The 10,045-nt window shown below is 35.5% G+C and overlaps 1 protein-coding gene across 2 annotated transcripts; it reads left to right on the plus strand.

Moving 5' to 3' along the window:
• Window positions 1-50: 50 nt before the first annotated feature.
• Window positions 51-9,631, plus strand: LOC126695093 (NADH kinase). Of its 2 annotated transcripts, none has more exons than XM_050391710.1 (5): window positions 51-254; window positions 7,407-7,661; window positions 7,805-7,885; window positions 8,528-8,679; window positions 8,803-9,631. In XM_050391710.1, exons 1-5 carry the CDS (start codon window positions 171-173, stop codon window positions 9,203-9,205), a joined length of 975 nt encoding a protein of 324 aa, XP_050247667.1. In that variant the 5' UTR covers window positions 51-170; the 3' UTR covers window positions 9,206-9,631. The 2 variants fall into 2 exon arrangements, with proteins under 2 accessions (XP_050247667.1, XP_050247668.1); XM_050391711.1 differs by having other exon boundaries at window positions 52-254; window positions 7,416-7,661.
• Window positions 9,632-10,045: the final 414 nt, after the last annotated feature.

The raw sequence follows: 10,045 nt of genomic DNA on the forward strand, positions 1-10,045 counted from the left end.
GTGGGTCGCACATAGATAGGACTCAATATTATACTAAAACTAAAATAAAAGAACCAAACAAAAAAAGAAAGGGCAGGGATAGGGATAGTATTTGTATTTGTAATTGTATTAGTATTAGTATTTGTATGTATTCAAAGCAACTCTCACCGTTGTGCAACATTTGATTTGTGATGCCGAAGAAGCGACTGTTGTTGCTGTTGAAACCCTTCGACTTGCGCCAAACAAACGCTCATTCTCAGATCACCAACCCTCAGGTCATCCCTTTTTATTCACTTCAGTCTTTGTCTGATGCTTTGTTCATTTTCTTTTTCCAACTATTGCTTCGGCATTTGCCTTAGTACTCAAGTTCTTTGATAAATTGTCAAACTTGCTATTTTTACTTCACTGCTAAATCTCCATGCCTCGTTTAGTTTCTAAGAGCATTCTATTCAAAACCAACTGTTTTTTGCCTTTGATGCTGGCTGAGAACAAAATTATTTTATTAAAGGGTCAAGTTGTTTGGTAAAATTGGTTCATTAGGACTAATTTTTTTTAGTTTTATTATTGGTAATTTTTGTTGTTGGACTAATTTTTTTGGGCTGCTATATTTTGTTGTTTTAGATTATATATATATATATATATATATATATATATTGTCTTTAAAATGAGGAAAACTCTAGAACTACAAACTTTTTTTATAAATTAATGATGTGATAAGCGGTTATTGATAAGTAAAAAATAATGTAAGTAGTGGACCAAAATACGAACCAATAAGAATTTGCTACTATAATAGTTTATAAAAATCTTGTAGAAAAATTTATGACTATAACAATACTCACAAAAGAATTAATGATATTGTTAAGAGGGTAAAAATGTATTTTTATAAATTTTAAAAAAAAAATTGCTAAATAGGTAATAAGACTTTTATTAAAATAACTAAATATCATGTTCATGATGACAAACACTCTAAAGAAGTAACAAATACAAAAATTTCAAGAACTAAAGCTAATAGATTGTAAGAATTTAGAAATTGAAATACATTGTGTAAAACCCCAAATACGAGTCCATTGAAACAAAGTACCAAAGAGATGAGATTTTAAGAGGTCTAAAGGTCTCTCATTGTCTTCAAAGGTACAGTATTACGTTCCTTCCAAACTAACCACGTTAAACATGCAAGGACCATATTCCATATAGTTGACAGATGCTTTCCAAAACAATTTCTCCTAGCAAAAAAGAAGAGAACTAAACGTTTTCGACATTACCCATTGAATCCCAAACACCTCAAAAACTCCACTCCATAAAATGTGAGAAAACTTACAATAGAGTAGAAGATAATCCACAAATTCTCCATCACTATGACAAAAGCAACACTTATTAACCAGGGACTGACCTCATTTTTCCAAGCAAAAGAAGGGAACTAACTATTTTCGGCATTACCCAATGAATCTCAAACACCTCAAAAACTTCACTCCATAAAGCTTGAGAGAACTTACAATAGAGTAGAAGATGATTCATAGATTCTCCATCACTATGACACAAGCAACACTTATTAACCAGGGACTGACCTCATTTCTCCAAGCAAAAGAAGAGAACTAACCATTTTTGACATCACCCACTGAATCCCAAACTCCTCAAAAACTTCAGTCCATAAAGCGTGAGAAAACTTATAGTGGAGTAGAAGATGAGCCATAGATTCCCCATCACAACAACACAAGCAACACCTATTAACCAGAGACTAACCTCATTTAACTAGATTATCAATGGTGAGTATCCCACCACTAGCAATCCATAAAAAAAAAAAAAAAAAAAAAAAAAACACCCATTTAGGCACCTTTGCACACCAAATACACTTCCAAGGAAACACATCAATGAGAGGATCAAACAACAACTTATAGTAAGCCTCTTCTCCATTTTTTCGATAATTGGATTCCGTATCGATGAATTCTTACAATGAGCCCCCAGTGGCATAACTAAATAAGTCATAGGCAGGCTACCCACCCTACATCAAAGTACACAAGCCAAGGCATTAAGATCCCCTACTTGACCTACTAGAACAATCTCACTTTTGCCAACATTAACTTTCAAGTCATCAGCATGTGGTGCAAAAATAACACAAAAAAAAAAAAAAAAAAAAAAAAAAAAAAATGAAGAAGAAAAGAAGCAGTCAACCAAACCAGTGAACAGCCAAGAAGGTCAATCAACCAAAAGCATTGTTTACACAAAAACATGATCTCAAGCGTTTAGAGCTTAGAGTTCAGATAAAGACACAGTCAAAGATGATGTTTAGAGTTTTAGATACAGGCGGATGCAGGAGGTTGATGATAGGAGGATTAGGTGAAAGAGACGTACACATAATTATGAAGAGAGAAAAAGAAAAAGTAGAGAGTGGAGGAGACGAAGGAGACAAATTTTAGAATATGAAAGATGATCCCATAATAATAATCACAATCTAACTTATCAAAAAATAATAATAATAATCGCTGTCTAAGTTCATAGCATTTTTTTTGGAACCCCTCCCCAAACAAAAGAAAATTCCTCTCAATATATTGGCTATCAAATTACACCATAGACTTGTGTCTCTTTAGGAAATATCCATGGAGCTTGAGAGATTATTTCTTTAAAGACTATCCGCAGGCTGCAGCTCTCTGTTTTGGCCACTATTACTTGTAAAGTTTGCAAGGCAGGAATATCTGACATACCTAGGGCCACATGGCCATTCTTTCTTCTAAACCATATATATATATATATATATATATGCACCTAATGGGTTTTAAACTCACAAGCCACAACCTCACAATCCACCCATTTTTACAGAAGAAGGAAGTGCCATTTGAGCTACAACTCATTGGCAACAAACTACTGTAATTGTGATAAAAACCTTTTTATTTTTTTAATACTGTTAGTAATGATTTAATGATTAAATTTATAGCTTAAACTGTTGGGACTAGTGGTAGCTTATCATGCTATCAAAGCAGGTTTTCTTTAGTTTGAACATTATCTCCACTCTACCTCTCATTTAAAAAGTTAAAATTTCACATTTTGCACCCCACTTATTAAAGGAGAGTCTGGGGCCACACATGAGAGTGGGTGTTAGAATAATAAAGATTAACTTCACACTTTCCTAACATATTAAGCTTTTGTTACTAGTGGTAGTTTATCAGTGATAGAACTTGTAGCAAAAGCATTAGGACCTATATGGGGTTCAATTTCAAAGGTGTCTTGGATGGGTTCTTTCAGCATTTGGACAGCAATGTCCTGAAAGATTTCAACGAAAGATAATCTTTGTAAGGGAATATATTATCACTTAGTTTGTTGCTGTGGAAAATATTTTTGTCAAGAAATGACTTTGTCACAACCCTAGGAAACACTAGTCACAACCCTGGGAAACACTTGTCACATTTGCGAAAAAAGTATTTTGTATTAAATGATACCATGTCATCCATATCAAAATCCAATAAACGAGAGACGTGTGCAGAAATAACTATCCATTAACACATCTTTCAATTGTTAATGAGTTAGTTATTTTTTGCTGACATGTCTCACACTTATTGGATTTTGATACCACTGACATGGTATAATTTAATGCCAAATACCTTCTCCACATCTGCACTATACTTTAAAAGAACTAGTCAAGTTACAAGGCTCCTTTTATAATGGCAATTGAATCATAATGGTGTTTTTGATGTGCGATCCTTTTATATTGCTTTATTGAAAGCCCCTTCTGTTTCTTTCCCTTGGCAGAGCATTTGGTGTGTAAAGGTACCTAAAAGGGTCTCTTTCTTTTTATGGACTGCTGCTAGGGGTGGGATTCTTACTATTGATAATCTAGTTAAGAAGACCTTGCCCCTTGTCAACTGGTGTTGTTTATGTAGGTGTGATGAGGAGACTGTGGATCACCTTTTGATCCATTGTAAGTTTGCATCTGCTTTGTGGAGTGAGGTCCTTAGTATGTTTGGGGTTCAGTGGGTGATGCCGGACACTATTGTTTCTCTTCTTTTTGCTTGGAGGAATTGGTTGGGAACTTACTCTTCAAAGGTTTGGAATTTGGTACCAGCTTGCCTTATGTGGTTAGTATGGAAGGAACGCAATACCCGAACTTTTGAGGACGTTGAGAGTTCTATAGATAAGTTGAAGACCTTGCTTGTTAGGACTTTGTTTGAGTGGTCTCGTATTTGGGGGCTTACGCATTGTAGTGCCTTGTCTGATTTCCGTAACTCTATTAGTCTTTCCTTATGATTTGACTGTATCTGTTTCAAGGGCAGTGTGTTTACAATCGTAAACACATTGTTCTTTTTCATCAATAAAACTCTTATTATCTATCAAAAAAAAGGCTCCTTGTGATTGCTTATATAACCCAATTCAACCTAATATGCATCCGATGTGAGATTCAACATACGCTCATGCAACACATACACTTACATATTCTAATCCAATTCAAACAATATGGAATATCACAATCTCTCTCCCATTTAAAACCCGGATGTCCTTGTTAGGACCTGCCCTCAAGCTACATAGTGTTACTAGGTTAGCTCTGATACCATTTTTCCCGACCCGAGAAAGTGCTAGCTACATCTACACTATGCTCCAAAAGGACTTGGGAATCTACAATTAGGGCTCCTAATTATCACTTTATTTTTTTATAATTAATAAATTTTTTATTGATGTGAAAAGAAATCCTTAAGTATACGAGATGAATAGCACATTAAGTTCCAAGATTACAATGATCCATAAAATCTAATAAGTTATCAAAAGGTTATGCTCCTGTCACCAACATCAACTCCAATGGTGTTCTACAACTCCAGTTCTAAGATAAACCGTTCACACTCAAAATTTCCAGCATTTCTTTCTCGCCATATGCACTACATCAAGCAATGAGGGATAGCCTTTGAAATTGTGTTGTTTCTACATCTTCCAACTTGGCCTTTCCAACAAGCTAGTAAATCTGCAAAATCCTTAGGCATCACCAAATGAACTCTAAAAAATAGCCCAAAAACCATATCCCATAATTCTCTAACAAAAGAACAAGCAAAAGCAAATGAGGGACCGTCTCCCCGTCTTTCTTACACTTACAACAAAAACTCACCAAATAATATTTCTCCTCCTCTGATTATGCACTCTTAAAATTCTCCCCAAAGATGCAGCCCAAACAAAGAAGGCAAAGAAACCTTGGTTTTCCAAATGCTCTTCCATGGAAACTTTACAGGTCCACCAGGGGCTAGAGCTCTATAGTAAGAGCTCACCTCAAAACATTTCTTACTAGCCAGCGTCCAACAGATTGTATCCTCCCCTTGACTTCGCATTGAAATAGAGTAGAGCAATTCCAAAAAGGTTGAGAGAATCCTGCACCACTTTAATAAAATTCAAAGCCCAATAAACCGAGTCATTATGAAATTCCATGTAAATTATGACTAAGACCTTCCTTATTTCTTGCTATCTAGAATAACTTGGGAAAAGATTCTCTTAAAGGCATATCACCACACCACACTTCTTCATCCCTTTATTATATATTTCCACATGCTCACCCCATAAGGCCCATTCACTGCATCGGTACAACAACCTCCCCACACAGAACCATAGTAATTCTTGATCAAAGTAATTCTGCCTCATAATCACTTATGTAGCCTAGTCGACCTACTAATCACCACATGTGAGTCTTAGCACATTCCTAGTTGCCCACACACTTCACACTTATCCAATCTATCAAAACAATCTGGGTATCACAAGACTTGTTTTCTTTAGTTTGGTTACAACCTTGCAATGATCTCGAAGTCATTTTCCATCATTTGGCTTGCATGTAAAATCATTAATATTTCCTGTAGGCACGGTGGTAGTGGAGATGGTTTTTTTTTTTTTTTTTTTTTTTTGGGGGGGGGGGGGGGGGGGTGGTGTTGGTGATTGCTGCAGTGAAGCCAGTGTGAGAATGTGGGCAATGGTGGTGGTAATGTTGAAGTTAGTGTGGTAGCAGTGGTGGTGGCGCAAAGGAATGGAGGGTGAGAGCATAAGGGAATGGCCGAAAGTGATTTCCGCTTCTCTAAAGCAAACAACATTCTCTGCCTCTTTTGGTTATTTTCTGTTAACTTCAGGAAATATTTTCCATAGCAACAAACACTGGAAAACGAAGAAAACATTTTGCTAGAAAATTTTATCATTGAAATAAACAATAGCATAATTATTGATATTCATTGTTCGGTGCCAAGATAGGTTTGGTCATTTGTGTTCTCATTATTTGGTGTCACATGGGTAATGCCAAAAAAAGTGACTCAGCAATTCGTTTGTTGACAAGGGAAGTTTGGCCAGCATAAATGTAAAAATATTGGAAAGTTAAGTCATGTGGACAATTTGGAGAGTAAAAGTATGATTTCGATGATGTTGAGCATCCTTGGCATGAAATTTAGTCTCCCTTATTGAGTTCATTAGATCTTGTTTTAGACAGTGTATAGTCCATGTCTTTCCTTAATTTTTTAGATCTTTTAAATTTGAGAATGTAATTCTTTCGGAGAAGCTCTGATATACTCTCCGTGTATATGAGTTTTACTTCTTTATTTGAAAATTTGTTTTACTTACCTAGTAAAAAATAGGACCTAGCGTTACTTATCAAAAAAAGAAATAAAAATTAAAAATAAATAAATAAAACCCTTTTGATCTAGTTTTCTGTCTCTAGATCAGAATTGTGTATTTATTTGTTTGAAAACTGATTCCTAAAAGCCATTTGTTAGAACTGTGTGCCTGCTAGTTGAGTGAAACTTAGACTCCAGATTTGCTTGCAACACCTAACGGATAGGTTCTAACAACTCAATTAATCTCTTTGCTTCCAATAATTTAGTGCTCTAAATTTAAGACAGTAATATCACAACTGCCCTCTTAGACCCACTCTACCACTATTTCTGAATATATTATATGCTTTATCGATGCCCCTAAGAAAATGTTGTTCTTCAAAATCATTCTTTTTCATTCTAACATAGAAATTTACTTATTTTTATTTTGGTTTCAAGGCTTCATTTATTTGGATGGTCAGAGGAACCATTATCCCCATGAACCAATCCACAATGCTAATCGGCCTCTGGAACAATAGTCCTTTCATGTCAATAATTAAAATTTTTAAATTATGGAAAATGTGATATGAGGATGACCATTTCCAAACTTTCTACAGTTTAAAGTTTTGACATATATTGGCTTGCACACCAGCAATTTTTTTTTTTCTTTGTTGTGGTGGGTGCATTTTCAGTGCTTCAAGAATGTATATTCAAATCAAGTTTCAAAACTTGCTTGATACCCATTCTCTTGATTGAGAAACTTGTGGTTAGGAGATTAATGTTATGCTTGATTTTTGTGAACTTTCTGGTTTAGCTATGTTCTCTTTTGTCTCACCTTATATTTTAGTGTTTTTGTCAATTTCTTTCGGCATTGTGATATAGTTACTTTTGAAGACATTGCAGATGTTACATCACTTGGAGAACAGGCGTAAGGAGCACATGAATACCATAAAATTTTGTCAGAATATTCTGCAACAAAAGCCAGTTGATTGGGAACCCATATTACGTAACAATCTATCACAGCCTATCTGTAATGTGGACCTGGTTATTACAGTTGGTGGTGATGGCACTCTTTTGCAGGCCAGCCATTTCATGGATGATTCAGTTCCAGTTGTCGGAGTGAATTCTGATCCCACACAAATTGAAGAGGTTAGTTTGATTCTGCTTAAGCTACCTTCATATCAAGTATGTGTTTCCATGGGTTCTTTTTGTCATTCTCAAATAAACAGATAACAGTTTCCGGGGCAGAGATCTCAGAGGAAATTTTATTTGACATATTTTCTTCGGCATAGGTGGAACAGTTTAGCAACGAGTTTGATGCTAATAGAAGCACAGGCCATCTTTGTGCAGCAACAGTCAACAACTTTCAACAGGTAAGACAAGCTCACTGCTTTGACGAAATATAATTGGTATTTCATCTCCCTTGTTTTAGAGTGTATTGGAAGCAGCTTTAAAGGGAATAATGAAGCTTCAATACAAACTTTAATGTATGTTCAAATTTTTAGTTTAATTTGCTTCAAAGGAGGTTAGTGTTCAACTGCAGTGGCATGCAGTATGGTGTTTAAGGCATCCACAGAGATAGGTATGTCTGGTGTTCAAGTCATATATTCCTGAACAAAGACGAACACTAAGGCACTGTAAAAATAATAATTATTATTATTATTATTATTATAACTTGCTCACTAGGTCTTGAACTCACAACCTCACCTTGCACATTGCTCTTATAGGAGGAGGTCTCATGCCTATATGCCACTTCCATAGATAAGACACTTATATAAATATGCTTCATTAGTTAGAATCAACATTTCTACCTTTTTTCCGTTAATACTTAAAAGCATCTTATACCTATGATTTGAATATCTGGAGTCATCAATATATTCACGGCAGAATTGGACCTCAGATTGTAGATTCTGATTTTAAAAATTCTGCATTGTTTTTCAGCATAAAGCACAAATATCTTTTGATAACAGGCAAATTTCTGGTTATGTTACATACATGTTAGTACTTTCTTTCAGGTGCTTGATGACATCCTTGAGGGTCGTAAGGTTCCTTCCAAATTATCAAGGATATCAGTACATGTAAAGTCACAACTGCTGTCAACATATGCTCTTAATGATATCTTAATTGCACATCCATGTCCAGCAACACTCTCTCGGTTCTCATTCAAGTAAGGGTACCATTGTTTTGTGTGGGGGGGGAGGGGTTTGGGGCGGGGCACAGGAAAAAAAAAAAACACCTTTTTTCCTTTCTCTCTCTCCCAAAATAATTAAAAAGAAATGTCTATCTGCAGAATTAAGAGGGAGAACCAGCCATTTTCCCCTTTGGTAAACTGTCGATCAAGTGGTCTCAGAGTTTCAACAGCTTCTGGTTCAACTGCTGCAATGCTCTCAGCTGGTGGATTTCCGATGCCCATCTTATCTCAGGATCTCCAGTATATGGTAAGAGAACCAATTTCTCCTGGAGCAGCCTCTAGTTTGGTGCATGGATTAATCAAATCTGATCAGTATATTGAGACCACATGGTTCTCTAAAGAGGGTATGATATACATTGATGGTTCTCATGTTTGCTATTCTGTCCAAAATGGGGATACCATTGAAATATCTTCTAAAGCCCCAATTCTGAAAGTATTTTTGCCTCACCAATTATTATCACAGAACTGTACACAGAAACATGATTTGCATTTGCAAGACTAAAACATGGGTTGGTGACCTAAGCTACAAGTACTTAGCACTACAAGAATCCTGGATTGCTAAGAGAACCTGTTTTAATCCGATAGATCTGGCTTTTCTTCACATGATTGGAGCCATTGTACGGTATATAGTCCTGACTCTGTTAATATTCCTCTAGTGGACAAATATTGGGCCAATTTTAGTTCCCTCTTGAGATGGAAAGATGCTTTGGCTAGGCAGTAGGCACCCCCTTCAACGTGAGGCTGCTTTTTGGAAACATTGAAATCTGGACTTTGAGTTGTTTTTCTGTAAATTAGGGCTGATCTCTGTGGCATTGTCTGGACCTTGGAGCCTTGCCACATCTACCATGTCTGACATGAAAATTTATTCAGTTTGCTCTTACTCTAGTAAATTTAAAATAAAATAAAATAAAAAATCTTTTTTTTCTTAGTGTTAAATGGATTTGATTATTGATGTTGAGTTTTTATATTCATAATGAAATTGTCTCCTTTAATTGATGAATGTGCCATCCAGAAAAAAAAAAATCCCAGTAAATCTGTAGGGTTGATGAACCATGAAATGTTGCATTCAGTCCAATACAATTACTTGGAATTTTTGAAGGAACCAAATAATGTATTAAGACAAATCAAATAGTACAACCAAACTTTCATGAGTTTTAAACTTCAATCTATCAAATGCTATAAAACCAAAGATTGTGTTTGCAGCTAGTTGGTTTGTACAGTTTTTGAGTCTCTATAAGGTATCCTATTCATTAACGTGATGGGATTGCGTGCATGGTTGTCAAAATCGCGATCTGAATCGTGGGATCGCACGATTTTACAATTTCACCTTACCAAAACGTTT

The sequence above is a fragment of the Quercus robur genome, chromosome 8 (assembly GCF_932294415.1).
Source record: "Quercus robur chromosome 8, dhQueRobu3.1, whole genome shotgun sequence".
NCBI lineage: Eukaryota > Viridiplantae > Streptophyta > Magnoliopsida > Fagales > Fagaceae > Quercus > Quercus robur.